This window comes from Marmota monax, unplaced genomic scaffold (genome assembly GCF_021218885.2).
Source record: "Marmota monax isolate L192 unplaced genomic scaffold, Marmota_monax_Labrador192_F-V1.1 WCK01_AAM20220418_F8-fsc00041, whole genome shotgun sequence".
NCBI classification, from domain to species: Eukaryota; Metazoa; Chordata; class Mammalia; order Rodentia; family Sciuridae; genus Marmota; species Marmota monax.
The window spans coordinates 3,447,029-3,468,355 of record NW_026695238.1 but is presented as its reverse complement, the minus strand read 5'-3'; the positions used below and the strand labels follow the sequence as shown (position 1 = coordinate 3,468,355).

Genomic DNA, 21,327 nt, shown 5'->3' with positions numbered 1-21,327 from the left:
AAGGAGGTCCACCTCATGTGTTCAGTGAGCCAAGGAAAGGAGAAATGCCAGGCCTCTAGTAAATGCTTGTTTGGAAGCCTAGCACCTTGCGGGTGACACTTGCTGGGAAAGGGGATTCTAAAATCTCTTAATCCAAGAAGTGGGTTTTGAGGTCATCTTATTGTGTCATGAAAAAATGTTGAGGCTCAGAGAGGGTCATGACTTCCTTAAGGTAACACAGCATATTAGTGGAACAACAGGAACTGAATTCAGTTCTCCGGACTCCCAGCACAGCAGCTGTGGCCCCTACACTGAGTGTTGCTTGCCTGTGCCTACTGATGCTCTGAGTGTGCCCTGGCCCTGTCCACACATGGTCCTCTGGGACCACTTTTTTTCCTCAGGGCTCTGGCTGAACACCAGGCCCCTCCTCATATGGGGCAAGTGTGTTTGGCCCAGGCAAGGGCCTGAAAACCAGAGAGCTGGGGGAAGAGGCTGTGGTTTCTGTTTCTGGTTCTGATCTGGGCCCTGATACTTCCTACTCCTGCTGTGGCCTCCACATCTTCCTCTGTAAAGTGGGCACAAGCTTCCCACTCTACATATACACACCCCTTCCACCCAGTGCCCCCTCTTTCTGAAGAGAGCCCCTCCTGGCTTAGGGACAGAACTGCTGGAGCCTCTGGGCTCAGAGACAAAAGGGGCCCATTCCTGGAATTGCCCATCCTTGGGGAATTGGAAGAGAGAGGAGGGGTGTTCCTGTCCCCACACTGTCAGGTGGTGGGGGTGGCCTGAGCAACAGCAGGCTGACGGCCTCCCCGCCCCCCAATCTCTGCCGGCAGCCACTGCAGCTGTCAGGAATTAAGGGCTTGAGGCTGCTGGGGGTGGGGGTGGGGCAGTGGGGGAGCAGTCTGGCTGGACAGCAGGAAAACAGCCGGGGGCAGGAAGCAGACTGCGTCAGCCAGAGCCTGGTTTGACCCTAGCCACCCCCTGTCCTCCCCACTCTCCCCCACCATGCTGCAGGGACAGGGACCGGGACAGCTTGGGACTACAGTTTGGAAAGGAGGTAGGGGCTGGGTAAGACTACTCTCAACACAGGAAGGAACAGGAGCCCAAGGTGGGAGAGGGCATTTGCAGGTGGCAGGGGGTCAAGCTCCCATTAGCTGTTGGGAAAACTGAGGCCCAGAAAGGTTTCAGAACAGGCCCAACACAATGCAGGTGACAAGACCACCCTTAGGCTACAGACCTCCTTGTTCCCTACCCAGTGCTCACACTAGTGTTTCCCATGCTTGATGCATCCTGTCTCCTCTGAGGCGGGGCACTGGGGCCAGTGAAGCACGCCTGTAATCCCAGCAACTCAGGAGGCTGAGACAGGAGGATCAGGATCGCAAGTAAAGTCAATCCCACCAATTTAGTGAGGCAACTTAGTGAGGAGACCATGTCTCTAAATAAAATATAAAAAAGGCTGGAGATGTGGCTCAGTGGAAAAGTGCCCCTGAGTTCAATCCCTGGTACCAAAAAAAAAAAGTACAGACTCCAGACCCCATGTGACGGAACCAGCCTTTCCAGGCCCCCTCTGGGTCTGCATGTCTAACCATAACCCAAGTGTTTTGGTGGAGCACTTTTGGGAAATGCTGCTGACCTGGTTGAGCAACTGATTTTTCCCCCTTTGGCCTGCCTCTGATGAGGGAAGGTCTCTTTGTGCCCTGCCACCTCCACTCTCCATGAAATATGGAGGTACAAAGGAGAAAGACCTTTTCTTTGAAAACCCCAGGAGGCAAATACTGATTCTCAAGATCTTGCTCCTGGCATAGCTCAGGCCTGATGTCTAGGAGTGCCCAAATCTGGGGCACCTCTCCTCAGTCCAAGGATGTGTTGTGTTGTATGTGAGCACAAGGCCTTGACATGTATGTAGATGAGGCCCAGAGAGAGTGTGTAACTGAGGCCCAGCCCTGTATGATCCACGCCATGGCCAAGCCCCTATCAGCAGCCCCCAGTCCCCACCCTCGCCCTACCCTGAGCCCTGGCCCTCAGCCCAGCCCCAGCCCCCGCAGCCGCTGCCTGAGACCACAATTACAGAGCCACTGGGGGTGGGGGGGGGCACGGAGGATCAAAGGCAGCTTGGAGAATGGTTCCAGCTGTGGCTGCTCTGGAGGAGGTTGAGGAAAGGAGGGCTGGGGGAGGCATGAGGGTGAGAACAGGTGGGACCCTCACAGCCCCAGCCTGACCCAATCCAGTCCCCTTGACCAGTTGTAAAAGTTTGTCTTGGTGAAGAGAGGGAAGGAACCCCAGATCGATAAGGGGGCTCTTTGTCCTGTTGCCCAGAACTCAGCTAGGCCAGGGGGGAGTTTGCTGCTCCCATCTTCCCAAACTCCTAAAGTTTGGCCATTGAAGGGAAAGGGAGATGTTTTCAGAGTCCTTGACCTCAGGCTGATCCTGGCCCTTCTACCAGGCTTCTTTACTCATATGCCTGCATTCTGCCTTTTCCTGGTGTGGTCACGCAAACATCTGGGGTGCCTCTCTGATCTTCCCCCATCTCCCCAGTACCACATGTCCCCCGCCACTCAGCCAGCAGGGGACCTTGACTGTGCCCGGGGCTGAGCAGCTGGGTGAGCAAATGTGGTGTCAGGGGCACTTCCAAGTTCTGCTTCTGACCCCTTCCCAGGCAACAGTGCAGAACACAGAGCCATCTCTGGGCTTGAAGAGAACTAGACTAATTGTCCCAATGGTGCTTCCTGAGGCTTCACTGTCACCAGTCACAGAAAACAGCTTCCAGACCCCTGCTAGCTTGGTTGCAGAAAATGGGCCACTGACAGTTGACTAGCAGCTTACAGATTGCAGTGAACTCTCACAATGTGCTAAGAAGCCCTATTTTGTGATGGAAAGACTGAGGCTCAGATAGGTTAACTGACCAACCAGTTAACCTAACTAGGCCTTTTTCACTATGTTATACGAGTTCCTTGGAATTACTTTCAACCTGCTTGTGATAGTATTGGTTCATGCCACTGTCCCCAATTGTCTTCTGTGGCATCATGGAGAAAGATACCCAGCATCACCCCATCCCATTTCACCACCAGGTCCAGGCAGCAGTAGAGACTGGGAAACTGGCATCCCAGCCCTAGGTCTGGCCAACCCATAGGTTCCAGACAGTCTGGAACACTGGTAGCTTGACCTAAGCTGTCCATAGGTCTCCTGCTTCCTTCCAGTTCTGCCAAGGGCTTTCAGTTCCCCAGATGTCCTGCTCCTTGGGTTGGTCCTTGTTAATAGGGAAGCTGGGCTCTGCCTGCCCCCTGGTGGTCTCTGAGAGAAGTGCAGGAGATTAAAAAGTGCGGTGCAGAGCTCTGGGGAAGGCAGAGCTGTGAATTATAATCACTGCCACTCAGGAAGCCTCATTTCTCTTTGGTGTGGCCCAAATGCCAGTTCCACTCTTCCCCTGGGAAAGTTGACTGAGCCTACTTTGGTTGAGAGGTTATGAGTCTAAATTCTCCACGACCTTTTCCCAAATCCCAGACATCTGATCTGAGAAAGCTAGCAGGAAAGAATACCAGATGCCCCTTCCTTCCCACCACAGCCTGCTGCACACCCTCCTTCAACACCCTGTCACTGTAAAACTGGAAGCCTGAGCCTGGCTAGATCACAGAGTGGATGCAGAGGCATTTTGTGGGAATGGTGGATGTACTGGAAGCCATGGCAAGGGTTCTTCACATCCAGGATGAGGACCCCTTCCTTCTGTACCACTTGAAGAACTCTGCTGTCCTCTCAGTGGTCGTAGGGGGCTGTCAACCCCAGTCATGGTACTACATCTCCATGGACCCTGTTATTGGTTCAGAGACAGGCAAATGACCAGGCTCAACGAGTCAGGGTCTTCCTTGGGATTTCTCCTGGGGATAACCTGGAAGGCCATTCTTTTTTGGACCTCCAGCTTTAGGAGAGCTGTGGTATTAGAGAAAGGGTGCAGGGGAGGATGAGGGCAGTAAGAAAAGAGAAGCAGAGATACACAGAAACAGCAGATGCTGGAGGAAGGGGACTGATGAGATGAGAGACCTATGACACCATTTGAGCCCCTGGGCTCAGCTGTGCTTAAATTCAGACTTGATGGATTTTCCATTCTTTAACTCCCTTTAGCCTAATCTAAAAGTTAGTTTACTCACTTGCAATCAGAGCCTGTACTTGATAGACTTTTCTTCCTCCCTTTTTCTCCTCCTCCTCCTCCTCCTCCTCCTCCATTGGACGCAGGGTCTCTTGCATGATAGGCTAGGCAAAGGGCTCAGCCACACCCCCAGCTCCAGGACCTGGCTAATATCTGCAAAGCATAAATTCTCTATCCCCATTTTCACAGTAGCTACCATTTCTTAAATGTAAGTTTCAAGGAAATTATTATGCATCAAATGCTGTATTAAGCTGGGTGCAGTGGAGCATGCCTGTAATCCCAGCAGCTTGGAAGGCTGAGACAAGTTCAAAACCAGCCTCAGCAAAAAGCAAGACGCTAAGCAACTCAGTGAGACCCTGTTTCTAAATAAAATACAAAATAGGGCTGGGGATGTGGCTCAGTGGTCAAGTGCCCCTGAGTTCAATTCCTGGTACTACCCCCGCCCCACAAAAAAAGAAAAAGGAAAAAAGCTGCACTAAGTGTTTTTTTCTATCTAAAGAAAATAAATAAAAGCCTTCCAGGCAACAGTTTTGGATGTATTGTGATGGCTGCAAATTCTTTGCCATGTTTCCTATTAAAAGGTGGAGTCTGTTTGCCCCCCCACACACCGCCTTCAATTTTGGCTGGTTCTATGACTTACTGTGACCAATACAGAGTGCCAGTGATTCTGGACTTTAAGAAGACACAATTTCTGCTGCTAGTTTGACACCCTCTCTTAGAAAGCAAGCTTTGTGTAAGAAATCTGAGTAACCCTAAGGCCACCATGCTGGGAGGAAGCCCAAGACAGTCACATCAAGAGAACACTAAAAGAAGCTCTGATGCCCTAGATATGGGAGGGAAGCCTCTTAGGCAGTCCAGCCCAGCTCACGCCCCCCCTCCAACCTGAGGGCCTGCCATATGGAGCAGAACCACCCACCTGAGTTCCAATGAATGTCTGACCTGAAGAATCCTGAGAAGTAATTTCTTTGGAATTGTTCACTATGCAGCAAGGGATAATTGAAATGGGGTGATATTCCCATTGTTTATAGGCACATAAACTGAGGCCAGGTTAGCCTATGTTATAAACTAAGCAGTAGCAGCTTCAAACTCAGAGCTCTTGAATGCAAAGCTCATCCTTTGTCCTACATTGCATTATTTGGACTGGGGGAAAGTGAGGACTTAAAATACCCACAATTCCCCCAGGTTTCTCCAGACTGCTCACATCCCTTTACCCTCAACTTTCAAAGGAGCCAGAAGGAAGGTGGTGTGGTTGGGTGCCAAGAAAAAACTCTTTTCCCCTCCAAGCGGGACTAGAGATGTGTGGGCTGTCTTTTCAGTGCTAATAGGGGTGAGGTTAGTTTTGACCTTAGAAGAATCTGGTGTTGCTAATCACCTAGTTTCATCATCTTCTACAGTTGATAAACTGCTTTAATGTCATGGATTTGGCTGGCCCCAAAAGCCTACCCTTGAATTCCCCAGGGGCCACAGAAATAAACACAATGCCCTAAATATGATGGGCAGGGCTAGCCCCAGAGCAGAGCACACCAGAGGCTTCTTGTCTCCCTTTCCTGGACCTTTTCGACCCTTTAAAAAGGAATCACTAGTTCTTCCTCACGTGCAGGCCCCCATTGTGAGACAAAAAGGGTAAAAGTGTGAAGGTACAGGATTTCCAGGAGAGTCCAATACGGTGGCAGAGGAGACAGGTACCCAGGTGACAACCTTTAAGATGCTAGTTCCATCAAACCATCTCCCTTTACACACTCCTTCTCCAGCCTTCTGGCAGCCCGAGGGAGACCAGTCCTCCTCCCAAACCATGCATCTAGTCCTATTGGTTTAAATATCTTTATTGATGCTAAACTCACCCATCCATCCCATGGCCAGTGGTTCTGAGGAGCCCCTCTCTAGAGGCCTAGAGACCACCTTTTTGGTTTCCATCTAGAGGGTTTGTATAGTCTCCTCCAGAAACTCCTAGAGCGCCTCTCCAGAATCGGTCCCGCGCACTTGGCCTTCGTGGGCGGATGCATACCCCAGGCCACTGTCTTCAATTTCCCCAAGCCTGGGAGGTGGAATTTCCCAAGGAAAGGCTGGGCTCAGGCAGTGCTCCCTCCTGGAGCCCAGAGGTCCTGCTGGTGCCAAAAGGCGAAAGGCGGCTCTGCGTAAATGGTGAGCTGGGCAGCGGATCAGAGGCAGAGGCTGAGCTCCTTGCGCACGCGGCAGCGGTGGCACTGCACCACGCAGCACCAGTGGAAGCGGCACAGGCAGTTCTCCTCGAGCTGTACGCTTTCTTGGCGGTGCCCACGGCCGCAGCACAATAGATCGCAGCCACTGAGGTCCGGGGCACTGCTGTTGCAGGCACGGCCGCGAGTGCCTGGCGAGCCGGTGCGCCGGTTCGGGGCACAGAAGTCTGGCGAATCCGCGGCGTATAGGAGGTCGGCGCGGCCTGGCGGCTTGAGCGTGCGAACGGCGGGCAGTAGGGCCTTGCCGTCGTTGGTGCCCATGACGCGTGAGGCGCCGTGGAAGCGCTCCAGCAGCCGCGCTCCCACCTCGCGGAACGGGGGCAGCTTCTGCCAGCAGGTGCGCAGTGCGCACGATCCCGACAGCCCGTGGCACTTGCATTCGGTGCGCGTGTGGCTCCGCACGGCCTGAGGGGAGCAGGGGAGGGATGGGGACAAATGAGGGGCACGGGGCGGGGAAAGGCCCATAGGAAAGACAGAAAAAAGATTGTGGGCAGGAGGTGTGAACCGAATGGAGGATAAAAAACAATTTAAAAAGGGAGAATGCCAAGCGAGGAGGAGAAAATTAAGGAAGCGACAATTCAGAGAGAAACGAGAGGAAAAATAACAGGACGGAGAAGTAAGAGAAGTGGAAATTGGGGGGACAGTAAGTTCCATAGAGATTCCAGCGTCCAAAGCCAGGGAGAAAGCAGAATGGAAGGACGCCAAGGGTGAAATTCTCACTGGAAACGGGGAGAGGCGGGGAGAGGGGGCAGCTGTGGAAGCTTAGCCTTCCTGCCAACCTGGCCTTCTCATTCCAGCCTCTCAGGGCCCCAGGCTGGGCTGAGCAGACACAGAGCCCGCCTGGGCGTCTGTCCCCACCACACCTCCCAACCCTCTCGACAGGTATGCGGGCCTGTCCGGACATTCCTCTCCTGGCCCCCTCCTCCTTCCCTGCCCAATGCCTCAGGCTGGAACCCTAAGGGACGCACAATGTGTGTGTGTGTGTGTTTCCCTAGAGCACTCTAGGATTGGGGCACAGGGCGCAGGAGGGCCCCCCACTACTGAGAACAGAACCAAGGAGGCTTCCCTCTTCTTTGTTGTTTGGTCTGAGGCTGGGGTCTAAGAGCCATAATCCCACATGTACCAGTCAGATGGCCCATGAAAATCAACTGTAAAGCTCAGAGGTCAGGGGCTAACTTGACCTACAGATTTGTGTGACCTCTCTCTCCCTGACCCTCACCTGCCCTACTTCTAGAACCATCCGACCCAGGTAGGTTTCTTATCCGTCAACAATAGTCCTGGGACCCTCTTCACAGCAGAGGGGGAATAGTAGGGTGGGGCTGCCATGGCTCTGAGCATGTGAGACCTGATCTGGGGTTACTGGGCAACCTGTTGGGATGCCCAGAAACAGAGCTTTCCAGGCCTCCACCTGACCCCTTCCTCCCTCCACCAGGTTGGGCCTCTGGTCCTTCACTCCTTTCCAAACCTATCATCCCTTCCAGCTTGCTCTGGGCCCTTTCTAGGCCTCCTTCACTTCCCTGTCTCCAGACCCCCTACCTTTGTCCCTGCTTCGATTCTTGCTTCCATCCTCCGTCTTTGTCTCCTTCTTTTGCTCCTGACCTGGCATCCAGATCTCTACCCACCCCAGCTTTGCCTCACCTGTCTTGTGTCAGAGGTCCTCTCCCACCTTGGGTTCCTAAAGACCCTGACTGCTGTTCTCTGAGTTATCAGCCAGCATCAGGCCCTCCGAAGCCCTGTCCACTTCTGGATTGGACACCTCTCCTCTCACCTTCCACAGGCATCCATGACCCTCCCAACCTTCCCAAGTGCCTCCTCTGTCCCGTTCACTCTCACCAACACACTCCTTCACCAACACTCCTCACTCACGCCCACACTTCCATAAACATGCTGCCACCCACACTGTACTCGCCAGCACACCATTTCCACACTGACCCCATGCACACCCCCGCCCATACGTACCAGCCGGCCTGCCTCATTGTTGTGTAGTTGCACCAATGCTCGGATGTCTCCTCGTCCCCGCTTGTGTCGGGCATCCATAAAGAGCCTGGACTTCTCATCCCCAAAGTCCACGTCGTCACCGCAGCCTCCCCACTCCCAGGCAGCGCTGGCGTCTGGGGAGCCTGAGGGTGCAGGAGGCCCTGGGGTGCCAGGCAGGCTGGAGGGCCGAGGCGGGGCCCGGCCCCGGGGGGCCTGGCAGCCACACTGCAGCAGCTCGCCCATCGAACAGGCCTGTGTGACCGCGTGGCTGGCACCGGCAGCCGTAATTGCAAAAACGAAGGCGGTCTCCCTGATGTCTGTGGATGAAGGAGGGACAGTCAAGCGGCAGGGAGAGGCCTGGGAGACAGGGTCTATGCAGGGTGTGGAGGGGCAAAGTGGGCCAGGGAGCCCAAGATCAGTGGGGAGGTCGGACTCAGGCATCCTCCCCCAAACTTCTCCCCCTCCTCCAGCTTTCCAGCAGGGAGGAAGCAGCCCCCCTCCCACCAGGCCATCTCCCCACACTGACCCTGCTGCAGGATGCGCCCAAAGGCTTTGCTGTGGCTGGAGCAGTTCCAGCGTCGGAAGCGGAACTGGAACTGGCACTCTCGCACCCCAAGCCGGGCGCCCCGGGCTAACTCTGCTACCACTTCTGGCTCAGCCTGGCACAACTCAGCCTGCCGCCCTGCCAGTCGCCGTGCCTTCCTGCAGATGCTGGTGGGGTCCATGACCAAGGGGCTGCCCACGGCCCTGGGGATCATAGAACAGCAGGTCAGGGGTCTAACTCAGAAAAGAGCAGGCCTGGAAGAGAGTGAGACCAACCCCACTCAGCCCATAGCCAGGAGCTATGGTGTGCCTCCCTATCAGCTGAGATGAAGGTTGTCCTATCTGGTTCCTTACCATGCCACGTCTGTGTCCCCTCTTGACTACATTCTAGACTGAAAATTGCTAAAGAGCAAGATGCAGTCTCACTCATCCTTCTGTGTACATCTTAATTAACAAATTCTTATGGGAATGTGACTCAAGATGAAGGCAGTTGGCACAAGGTAGGCCAAGGCTAAAATTCAACAGGCCTAGCCCAAAAGGGAGACAAGGAAGAAATTAGCAAAAGAAAGATCAAGAAGGCTGTCAAAGAAAGCATACATCAGAAAGAGACACCAAAGAGCCAGTATGGTGATACACACCTGTAATCCCAGCTTCTTGGGAGGCTAAGGCAAGAGAATCACAAGTTCAAGCCCAGCCTGGGCAACTTAGCAAGACCCTGTTTCAAAATAAACAATTTTAAAAAGAGCTGGGTATGTAGTTCAGAGGTAGAGCACTCCTGGGTTCATCTGTAGCACAGAGAGGGAGAGGGGAAGAGAGAGGAGATGAGGGGGAGAGATAGCACACAAAGAAAAGTAAACAGCATCAAGGAAGGATCTGGTCTTAGTGGACCACAAGATGGATATGTTGGACAGACCAAATGAAAGGGAGGCACCATCCCAGGGCCATAGAGGGTCATGAGATGTTAGAATGGCTAGGGAAGGAACCTCTGGGGAAGGTCATACCTCCTCTTTAACCTAGGTATCTCCTTTGTAGAACGGGAGAGGTAGGCTTAGATCTCTAAGGTGGGAGCCTAGAATTACCCCCATATCCTCCGGTTCCCTGCAATGAAGAGCAGAAGGAAAGAACTAGGGACCGAGTCTCTGCAGCATTTCTGCACAGTAGGTAACACTGACTCTTCTTCAGCTCCAAGATCTGTGGCTTTCCCAGAGCAGGATGGCAGCAAGCCAAGGCCTCTGCCCTGGGGTGACATATCCAATTAGGCAATGGGGGTGTGTTTGGCTTGGTGGGTAAAGACTTCATGGGAAGTTCCACACACTTTCAGAAATCCCTCCGCCTTTGCCTTCATTCCATCTGAGGAGAGAGCTGACATTTAGTTTCCATAGGTTGTCAGCCAAGAATTCACACCTGGGGGGAACCCATTTAATCAAATGGCTCCTATTTGAACACTTAACTGGGATCCTTGTCTTAAAGAAATATGTGGACACAGCACTTGGAAGGGTAATTTGAGACCATCCCAAAACCCTCTGCAAAGGGCAGAGATAGACTGGTTGGGAAGAAGGGTCTCCAGAGAAAATGTAGAGGAGAATCATGGCAGATGGGTGAAAGGTCAAGGTGACCTACTTTTCAGCTTTGCTCGAGTACATATCTGCCCCACTGTCCCCATTTGCTCCACAAGTACAGGCTGCCCAGGCATGTTCTGAGATGTAATGATCTTAAATAGCAGCAAGAGGAATTTAGGTCTTAAGGTAGAACTCAGCACTAAGGATGAGGTGTTTGTAGGAAGATATGTAAGCTCAGTATTTTAAGGTTTCCTAACACTCTATCTATGATCTCTTGATCTATTTATCTATCCATCTATCTATCTGTCTATCATCTATCTCTGTCTCTCAGATAGGATTAGGTTGCTGTCATCATCCCTACTCACAAAGGGATAGTTCAGGAACTATCTTTTCAGTGGAAAGATTTATACTCCAGACAACTCTTCCATTGAGCTTAGGACCGGCCCAACACCAGCCCCTCTCTTTCCCCAATCCCAGAGAAGGGACAGATGGAGCAGAAGGGAGTAGACAAAAGCTGGAGATCCCAAGCTGGTTCTTAATGCCAGTGACCCTGGAGATTTGATCAGTCTCTATGTATCTACCCATCTATCAATTTATCTGTCCTCTCTCCATTCACCTATCTCACCTCGTTATAAAAAGAATCTGAGTAGCCTCTAGCCTAGCTAATACAGGGTCAGCAGCTAAGACTATGAAAATTATGACAGTCTCATTTCCCTTTCTCTAGCAGATTTTCAGATGCCTAATTTCTATTTACCCCCAATGTTAACTATGAAAATTTGCATATTATGAATCATGTTACATATGAATAACATATGTAGTATATAATACAATAATGAATACCATTTAATACATGTTTCTGAATAAATGAATGACCATCTTCCCAAGGAGAAAATCCTCCCCTGAGCCCAGGCCACTGCCCATGTGTTATTTCATGTCTCCTGATTCACTTCCTGACATATTTTTTTTCCTACTGGCTGGGTGAGGCTCTGCAAACTCTCCACAGCCCCTGCTGCTAAGTTTCTCAGCCCCCACCCCACCCCACTCTTGCCCTTTGCTGACTCCCATTCCCAAGGTTGACTGGACTTATCTTCCAAGGTCACTCTGCCCCATCCCTCTCCTCTCCCTCCTCCTCCTAGGAAGGCAGGAAGGAGTGGGAACAAGCAAGGGAGAAAGGCAGAAACCTCTTGACCTTGTCTGCTTCCCAGGAGCTAGAGATAGGAGAGGAATCGTGGGGAGTCTTCAGGGCAGGGCCCTCCAGGAGATGGGGCTGGCCCTTCACAAGGTCCAGGGGCCGCCTCAGAGCCATTCCTGGTCTGGGTCTGGCTCCCGGGTTGGCTGGCTTCCTGGGAACTGGACTTGTTTACGAGCTGGTCAGGAGGCGGGATGGGCAGTGATAGCAGCTAGAATCCCAAGGGACCAACTTACTCCCTGCCTTCCCATCCTTGCTTCCATCCCAAAGACTTAGGAAATGAATCAGAAGAGGCATGGCAGGGGCACCCCGGGCAAAACACTGTACAGAGCTTCTGAACTCTGGATTCTACCAGCTCTGTGTGAGCTGAGCCACTCTGAACAGATCAGTTCCCTCTTGGGGCTTCAGAAAAATGAATTAGAAGGACAGCCTCATCCTCCCACCCCCAAATTTAACATTTGATTCCACATCCAGGACTAACTGCCTCTCTCCCCAGTGTCCCTTCTTCCTTTACCTTCCTTCCTTCCCTTCTGCTTCCTCAATGATCCCATCAGGAGATTTGGATTAAACTCTGTTTTTTGGGCCTCTGGATCAGCCCAGAAAATATATGTTTCTTTGGGGAATTTGCATATCTTAGAGTCTGGAGGGCAGTGGTGGTAGGAATATACAATATATAGAATCTGCAGTTCTAATCAAACCACCATTACTAGGCATAGAAAAGAGCTTGTCCCTAAAATAATTCAGTATTCAGACAAGAAGGATCAAGGCCTAAGAGCTTGGCCACTTGGATCACACTAAGGTCTCTCTCCCATGGACCATAATTGGTAGGATCAATGCCCAGGAAGATGCTATCAGAGGTCAGCCAGTTTCTACTGGTAGCCTCTGTAGACCTAAGCTCCAGAAGCCCCAGGGTTCTAGATCCCAACCTATCTTTTCACCTTTATTCAAAGGGTCAAAGAAACTAGTCCACCCCTAGCCACCTCACCCCTGTTACACAGATAAGTGTCAGGCCTTGGCCACTCATTGGAGGTTTCCCCACTGCAAGAAAAGTTAGATGACATAAAAATCTAAACAAGGTTGGAGGAAATGACTTTTGTGAGGTATGGGAAGACCCCAGGTGGCCTCTCACATCTTCCTCCCCACGCCTCTTCCTCCTAGCAGGGTTCTGAATCCATCCAGACCATACCACTTAATTCCTAGACTCAGAGCCAATATCTATGTACCCCTAAGTCATCAAAATCCTTGTCAGCATCTCTCCAAGCTCAACTCAGAACCCACTGGGCCCTGAGGAGCCTCCCTTGAGTCCCTGCCCTCCCCTCCTCATCACCCCAAGTGTCCTAGCGGTCACTCACCTGGGGTGTTTACTAGTTTGCAAGCAAATTTGCTTGTTTTATCTCTCAATTAGATAGAAAACTCATAAAAGACAAAAATCTCACAAAGGGCATGGCGTCATCAGCAGGGCCCATCAGGGCTTTGGGGATTGATCAGACTTGGGGTTGGATCTGGGCTCTGCCATTTACTTGTTCTATGAAGTTGAGTGAGTCCCCAACATGTGATGCTGGTACTTAGTATTTGTTGAGTGGATGATAAAACTTACCCTTCTGCTCCTGTTTCCTCAATTGGAAAACGCAAATAATAATGCCTGCCTCCTTGCCTGGTTACCTGTGCCAAAGACCTGTCCAGAGGATGGATTGAGACAAGGACTTCTGGTCATCCCATTCACTTCATCTAACTCTTGGGTCTGCACAGCGCAGGTGGTCTGTTTGGCTTCCTGAGAACGCCCTTTTCTCCAACTCCCTGCCTCACTTCTCAGCCTGGATCTGTATCACCTCCTCCTTCATCCAGCCCTGCCCAGGTATATGAAGTACCCTCTAGGGCCCCTTTTCTTCCTCAGCAAGCACTCCTGATGGGATCATTGAGGCCAAAAGGCCCACAGTCCATGTGGGTGCCCAGCCTCCTCTGGAGGGTCTCACAGCAGGCCTTCCTGTATTTCCCTGCCCCCCCCCAAGGTCCCTAGACTGACCCCACCTCCCAGGAGCCAGCAGAGGGAGCCCTGAGCCCTGGGGCTGTGGGTGGGGGCTGTATGGAGGTGGAGGAGGTGGGTGGTGGAGAAGGGGCAGAAAAATGTTGCCTGACGGCTGCTGAGGCTGCCGGGCCTGTGCCCGCCCGCCTGTCCTGTCCTGCTCTGTCTAACTCAGTAATTACTGTTCCCCCTCCCCCAGTCCCTACCCCCACCCCAACTACCACATCAAAGCCAGTGATGCCCCAGCTCCATTAACCCCTGCCTCCCCACTGTCCACCAGTGACCCCCATTCCTTCCCTCCTCCACTCTGACCCAATTTGGTTCCCTCTGTCTGTCCTCAATGCCTCTCTCTTCACGGCTCCTGGAGAGGCCGGGGCTTTGCCTTCCCTGACAGACCTCACCATATAAAAGGGTTTCCTACTGGTCATGGCTCTGGGAGGCAAAGCAATGGACAGACTGGCTCTTCAGTTGATGCATGAGGAGTCTGTTGCACACCTTCTGCTCTCCCCAGTAGGGTGGGGGGCACCCATCTGGGGGTGGATAGGGGAGCAAAGGGGCCTGTGAAAGACCTTGTGGCCCTTTCCTGATGCCCACCTGCCACTGCACGCAAGGACAGAGCTGAGCAGAAGGCAAACTCTCAGCCCCAGCTCTCAGCTACCAGTATTCTGGGGCACTGGGCAAGTCACCTCCTGTCCCTGGGCGTCCTGCTCCCACCATGAATATTGGACCAGATGATCTCCGAGTTCCTTTTAGATCTACTTATAGTTTAAACAGAGGAATCAGAGCTGATGGAACCAGGCAGAAAACCTTGTGGCAAAATTTTCTCCCTCAACTCTTCAGGTGGTTCCAGCTGGGGCATGGAGGTCCGGGGCCACTCTCACCAGTTGCAGAGGATAGGTCTTTTCCTAGTGTTCTGGCTCTACTGGCCCCCAGCCTGGCTGCCAGCCCTGCCCAGCCCTGCCTCAGCCCTTCCACAGCTGCACTTCCCCATCAAAGTGTTCATTCTGGAATCCCCCTTGCTGGGCCCTGGTGAGCAGGCCTCCCACTGACCTCCCCCCACCAACTCCTCTCTTCTGATGAGAACGGGGCAGGAGGGCCGCACCCCCCAGGAAATGTCACAGTGCCAGGACTCTGGTGGGCCCAGGGCATGCTCTGGCCTGGATCAAGCCAGCCTCCTTCTGCCCCTGCCCTTTTCTGCTCACAGCCTCATTGTCTCCCTTGGGGAAGCTGCCAAGGCGGGAGGCCTGGAGTGGGGAATGGATAGCCACCCTACCCCCATCCCACCAGACCCTGGAGCTTAGCAGGGGCCAGCAACAGGACTGACCTTGAAGGGTCAGGGGTCCCAGATTAAGACAGAATTGGAAAGGGTGGCCAGGTCCGGCCTGGGGTGGAGGTGACAGCTGGAAAACTTGTGTGTTAGGAAGAGGCCAAGGTCTTTCCCTGCTTCCCTGTGGAGCCAGAGATGAGGCTATCCTAGGCCTCTGGTGCCTGTTTCCTTTCCATATGTGAAGTGGGGGTGGTGAAGGCAAGATGGGATGTGGGAGGGGACTGGGTGGTGTTTTTCCTAGTGGAACAAGAGGGGTTAGTTTTCTCTTTCAGAGAAAAAATAAAACAGAAGAAAGGAAAAAGAGAAGGGAGATTGATTTAGCACTTCCATAAGAGTGAGCTCTTTTCTACATTCACTGATTGAAGGTATAAATAAAGATGGGTCAGACATTGTGAAGAACTTCCTGGGGGAGAGCAGGAGAGGAGCAGGGTAAGAAGGGGGAGCTGGGGAGCCGGGATGCCAGAGCCTCTCCTTCTCTATCCCACTCTGGGGACGGGGGAGGGGGGTACTAGAGCATAGGGTGGATGGCCTGAAGGCAGTGAGCTGGACAAGATGACCTCAAGAAAGCCTGGCCAATGTCCTGGAATCTGGGATTCTGAGATTCACAAAGATAATGGTTACAAGATGGATAGAGAGACACAGAGAAAGAAGCTGGCAGCAGAGTCCAGAATACATGCATTGAGATGGGGGGATTCAGAAAGGAAAGGAGAGCAGAAGGGAAACTTCTTTGGAACCTGAAGCCAGGTCCCTGAGCCAATTTCAGGGCCTGAGTCACCTCCACCTAGACCCTCCTTTCTACTCAGAGGTCCTCAAGGCCCCTTTGATCCCAGCCTGGCCACTGCTGGTATGTCAGAGTGGCTGCTGTAGGTCCTGCTGCTTTCCTGGCTACGATTTGGAGCTCTGACCAGCATCCTGAGAAGTAAGGAGAAGAAGGACAGCAGAGCGCATCCTGGACATCAGAGAACAACCTGAAAGCTCCCAGCTAAAGTGAGATGGGAGGGACAGGAAGAGCCTCAGGCCAACTACTGAGCCAGATCCCACCCACCAGCCTAACCACCCACCAAACCTGACCTTGGAGGGCAGTGGTGAGGTGGGGTGGGGACTGGAGTAGGCAGAGTGAAAGATCATGTGAATGGGAGTCAGGGCTTAGACCAAAGGAATGAATCTTCAGAAATCCAGGAGAGGGAGGGGGCTGAGGCAGGTGGGAGGGTCAGGCTCTCTTTGAGGCACCTCTGAGTGAGGCATTCTCAGCCACCTTATCACCCAGGCCCCTCACTCTTCACCCGGCTCACCCTGCAGCTGTGCCATGAAGGCCTCTGTGTTCTCCCACACCTGCCCTCCTCAGCTCCTCCCCCACTCCCTGCATCCCAGCTTCAGGGTCAGTCTCTGAGGGACCAGGCTCCTCTTGGCTTCCACCCAGCAGTCCCTCTTGAACAAAGAAACCCCCACAGATACAAACCCCTAGAAAGACTAATCAACCAGTTTGACAATATTCCACAAACCTATCTCCAGCACCTACATTGTCTTGGGCCTGGGGGACCCTAAAGATATAAAGACTCTGACTTCCAGGAGCAGGATAAAGAGACCCCACAGCAGATGGTTGTTAGTAAAATGCAGTAATTGCCCAATGCTTGGGGCACTGGGAGCACAGAGAAGGCAACTAACTGAAGGAGGACCGAGAGACAGTTTCATGGAGGAAAGTGGAATTTTAACTGTAAGGATTAGAACGATTTGACAGATGAGAAGGGAGGAGAGGGAAGGCAACTGCCACCAGAGAACAACCCTGACCCCAGGCAGAGTTAGGATAGGTGTGTTTGAGAAAGGAGAGATCCCTTTACTAAGTTTTAATTGGGACTCTAGATTTTGAATTTAAATTAATCACACTTTTTGCCCCCTGGGGACCTTGGCCTGGAGAAGCTGGGCTGTGAAGAGTATTTCTGAGTGTCAGATCATTTCCCCAACTAAACCTCCCAGCGAGCCTTCCAGGTAGAAAGATCGTTATCCCTACTTTATAATTAAGACCTTGCCGGGGCTGGGAGGGAAAGTGACTTGCCCAAGATCACTGATTTAATGGCTGAGATTAGATCTCAGGTCTGTCTGTGCTACTGCATTGTGCTAAACCAGGATCAAAGAGCACATGTTCCCAATTGAGACCATGATCATCCTCAGTTTGCCCCCTTATTGACACCCAGGAGGGATGTCTTTCCCGCATCATGGAAGAGATAACCGCTGGCAACTCGCTGTGTGGGCATCCTACTTTATCTCGCCAGAAGAGAGGATTTGCCTGCCTAACCCCTCCTTCCAAACCAGCGAGGTGGGCGAGGACCGGAGTGTGGGAGTTCAACCAATGAATTGGTAATATGCAAATAGAGAACCTTCTGCCTTCTTAGGATTGGATGATCCATTAGCACTATTGTCCAAATCCCTCCCCTCTAAACGCTGAGCTATTCCCGGCGGGTTTGAGGCTCCGTAGACTTAAGAAAAGGGGTAGTGGAGGGGGGGGCGGGGGAGACTTCAGGATTTCGATCTCTGAGCAGACCAGGCGGGCACCCACCTTCCTCGCGCTGCCCATCCCTCAAGGCTCAAAACTCCCGCAACCTTCGCTGGCTAGTGTCTGCTCTACCGAGGCCAAGGCTAGATGCCGAGACTTTGAAGATGTCCCCTGTCCCTTGGCAAACCAGGTCCCTCTCCCTTCCACCAGGATCCTCCCCGTTCCCGCATCCCCTGGGCTGGCACTTTTATTTTATTTTTTAATCAATGACCTTCATATCTGGAAGGGCCAGGGGCCTGGATCCCTTTCTTGCTTTTCTTTCTCTTCCTTGTTAGGGGGAGAAAGTAGAGAAAGTCAGGGTCCTGACTCAGTTTCCCCCTTTACATTCGTTTCCTCTATACTACTGCCCACGCTGAAGAAGGCACAGAGAGAAGCTGGTGGGCTGCTAGGCAAAGAGGGGAGAGGGGCAGCTGTTTGACTCTCTGCCTTCCCACCTTTTTCCTCTGCCTAAGGAGGGAGCGCCCAATATCCAGCCCCCCTCCCCTAATTCCGGGACCCTCCTCACTCATTCTTTTCTTCAAATCTCTGATTACAGATCTCGGTCTCAGAAGCTCTTTCCTACCTACCCGCCAATTCTTAGTGATCTGAACTGAGCTCAGTACTTGGGGGGAGGGGAGGACCGGGGAGGAGGAAACACAATAGAATGTGTCCAGGGGTTGGGAACGTCAAAGTGGTACTTAAAAAGCGCCCCCGGCGGAGACCGTGAGGAGAACTCCAGGCACCTTTGCCCAGGGTCCCCAGGCCACTGCCCTGCAGCAGGGTTCCGCGAGCAGATAAAGTCCGTAAAGTCAGGAGTACAGTGCGGAGCCCTTCGACTGGTCCACGGATCCCCACCCTTCTGAGTTCGGAGCCGCACTGGGACAGCCCCAATGCAGCACTCACCACCACAGTCCGCCGACGTGCGCTGGACACAGGAGTAACAGCAACAGCAGCCCGAGGAGGGGGGACACGGACGGCAGCATCGTGACTTGTCTACCGCCTGCAGGCGCCGGCAGCAGGCGAGGCTGCAGAACGAGTAGGTGCGCTGGGCCGCCAGGGCTTCAGGACGAGCTCAGCGACTAAGGCGGCGGTCTGGAGGCGATGGCTCCGCCGGCGGCGGCGGCGGTGGCGGCGGGGGGGCCCATCCCGGGCGAGGAGGGCGCGGCGGAGGCGGAGAGCGGACCGGGCAGCCAGTGCCTGAGTCTCCTGCCGAGCTCGCTCGGGAGAAGAAATCAGAGCCGGGGGCGGGGGTAGGAGGGGAACGGGGCCCGGGCGTGGGCGGGGGCGGGGGGCAGGGGGGCCGTGGGGGTGGCAGTTGCGACAGTCAGGCGGCGGGACTCTCGGGAGGGAGCGTGAGCCCCGGGGCGGCGAGCGCAGAGCGCAGCAGAGGGCGGGAGCCGGGTGCCGGGGCGGGGCCGCAGCGCGCTCCTAGCTGCGGGACCCGCCCGCCTCACCCCCTCATCCCGCCTCTCGGGGCTGCCCCCCGCCGCCCCGGGCCGTTAGGAGTCGGGGGCAAGGAGGGGCGGGGAAGAAGAGTAGAGAGGGGTAAGAGGGGGAGGAAAGAAGAAGAGCTGAGGAAGGGGGGGGGCTGGCTTGAAGGGAGACGTTTGACAGGTTTGTTGACTGTAAAGAGAGAAAACTTCCCAGGAATGAGGGAGTTTGGGGGGGGGGAGAGCTGTGCAGAGGGAGATGCTGCGCTGGCGGGGACCAGGAGAGGAAGTCGGCCTGGGGCGCGGGATGCTGCGGGAGGGGTGTCAACTACACTGGCAGCCCAGCGGACCTTGGAGGGGTCACCTCTTAGAGCGCGCGGTCTCTGCGCCACACGCCCCTTCCTCAACCTTTCCCGGAGGAAAGGAGGAAGCCCTAGGCCTCCGCTCCAGCTCCCCAGCCATCCCGCCTCTTCAGGCCGGTGTTCAGGGGCGGGAGTGGGGGGAGATTAGACAGCAAGGGGAGCCTCTCTAGGGCCAGAGCTCGAGTGCTCGCACGTGTAAGAGAGAGCAAGGGAGGAGGTTGCGGACTTCCCAGAGATGTGCGGCCAGAACTCGCTGCAGCAGCGCCTCGCGTGTCCGCGGTCCCTTCCTCGAGTTCCTCCCCCAGCTTGGCCCGGGCAGAGGGTGGGAGAGCCAGCTGCAGGTGAGATGGCGTTTATCTGATTCTCTAATGCCACAAAAATGTCTTTGATGCCCCCGGGCCTCTCCCCACGAGGGGGAGATCAAAGGCCCGGTGGGGAGGAGGGACAGCTCCATTCATCACGCCAAGCGGCTGGCAGCGGGGCGGCAGCCCCTGCTCCTCAGTTCGAGGCAGAGGCCCCCCGACATACCCCAGGAGTGCAGAGGGACAGGTGGTGCTGACGTTCTGCAACAGGGGCCAGTTTCCCTATCACTACCATTTAGAGAATCCACAACATTTTAAGGGTGTCCTTGAAGGGAGGACAGATAGAGCACCTCAAGCCCATGTGGCAGAAACTTCAGGCACCAGGAAGAAAGCTCTTCCTTGTTTGGGTGGACTCTGGAAGTGGAGACTGAGGTCACTGCCAAGAAAGACAAACACCCCTAGTGAGTAAGAGAATACACTATCCTGAGAATCCCAGATAGTAGGGAAGAGTGGATCAAGATGAACCTGGTTGTCCAAGGGGAAGCAACAAAAGACTACAGATGCCTACTCCAGAAGAGGAAAAAGATCTGGGAAAGGAAGAGGAATAAGCAGAGAAGAGAAGAAATAGAGAAATGTTGGCCCAGAGGAAGCCCCTAGGTTTTCTGGGAGTCCCACCTGGTGTCCAGGCTGGGTCTGACCAGTCCCTTGTACTGGTGCAGAGAGTTGAAGGGGGTGGGATACTCTGGAAAAAGGGAAGGAGCAGAGGGGGGCAGTAGCTAAGTGAGACAGTGGTCATTTTAACCTTCAACAACTTCCCAATGCCTAGTGATTTTGTACTCACAGTTGTCATTTCTGCAGGGCAACACCAACCCTGGACACTGCACCTTCAGAGACATACCCATTTGGGCCAGATGGTGCTAAACAGGCAGCCAGAGTACTCTAAGGGCTCCCTGGAGGCTGTAGGTGACCAGTGACCAGCCCCTTGGGAATACTGCCTGGGTTCCAAACCCCCTGCCCCCACCCTGCTACTGTTATTGCAGATTATGAAATGCTCTCCCTATCCTGCATTCTTCTCTGAGGCAAGAATTTTAATGTATTTGTCTTTGTCATCAGGGGACCTGGGCTATGGGACCGCCCTGCCTCTGCCTGAGGAGGGAGCGCCCCAAATCTAGTCCTGGCTGACTCCAGACCCCAGCCTCTCTCCGTTGCCACACCCCCCATACCCTAGCCCTACCCCTTGCCTCCCCCTCTGAAGATACAGTCTCTCTGTGGGGTGGATAAAAATGATGTTATTGAAACAACAGAATTGGGAGCAGTGGCAGGGAGCAGGGATCAGCTCAGGAAACTGGGGCGTTTGCCAAGAAGCCTTCTCCCCCGCAGGCAGCTTTTCTGCCCCCACCCCCCACCTTTCCTACAAACACACACAGCTCACCCCACCCCTCCTGCAGCGCTAGCTCTGGCCAGATCTAGCACAGAATCTTTAGCCATCCCTGAACTCCCCAAGCTCTGATCCTTCCCCCAAAGAGTCCCACTCCAGAATCACTTGGTGCGGGATTGCCTGTACAAGCTTTGGGCCAGGGAGGTGTGGGCTGGAGTCCGTGATGGGCAGGAAACCTCAATTTCCAGGGCTTTGGTTCCAGCGGCAACCTTACTTCTGCCCACTCCCCTTTGCCCTCTCTGCATTCCTATCTGGGATTGCTTGGCATCTGGGTGGAGCCAGATTGATGACTTCTGTCCACAAATTTT

The 21,327-nt window shown here is 53.8% G+C and overlaps 1 protein-coding gene across 1 annotated transcript; it reads right to left on the bottom strand.

Moving 5' to 3' along the window:
* Window positions 1-5,930: 5,930 nt before the first annotated feature.
* On the bottom strand, window positions 5,931-18,705 carry Wnt6 (Wnt family member 6). The gene is made up of 4 exons (XM_046439911.1): window positions 18,391-18,705; window positions 8,843-9,063; window positions 8,299-8,633; window positions 5,931-6,744 (listed from the first exon to the last, which is right to left on the bottom strand). Exons 1-4 carry the CDS (start codon window positions 18,468-18,470, stop codon window positions 6,283-6,285), a joined length of 1,098 nt encoding a protein of 365 aa, XP_046295867.1. The 5' UTR covers window positions 18,471-18,705; the 3' UTR covers window positions 5,931-6,282.
* Window positions 18,706-21,327: the final 2,622 nt, after the last annotated feature.

Bases quoted from the DNA above. Each gene is read 5' to 3' on its own strand.
- Wnt6 (XM_046439911.1), bottom strand. From the start codon at position 18,470: ATGCTGCCGTCCGTGTCCCCCCTCCTCGGGCTGCTGTTGCTGTTACTC. The intron at 9,064-18,390 runs GTGAGTGCTGCA...TATGATCCCCAG, and splicing joins CACGTCGGCGGACTGTGGTG to GGCCGTGGGCAGCCCCTTGG. The intron at 8,634-8,842 runs GTCAGTGTGGGG...CTTCATCCACAG, and splicing joins TGGGCGCATCCTGCAGCAGG to ACATCAGGGAGACCGCCTTC.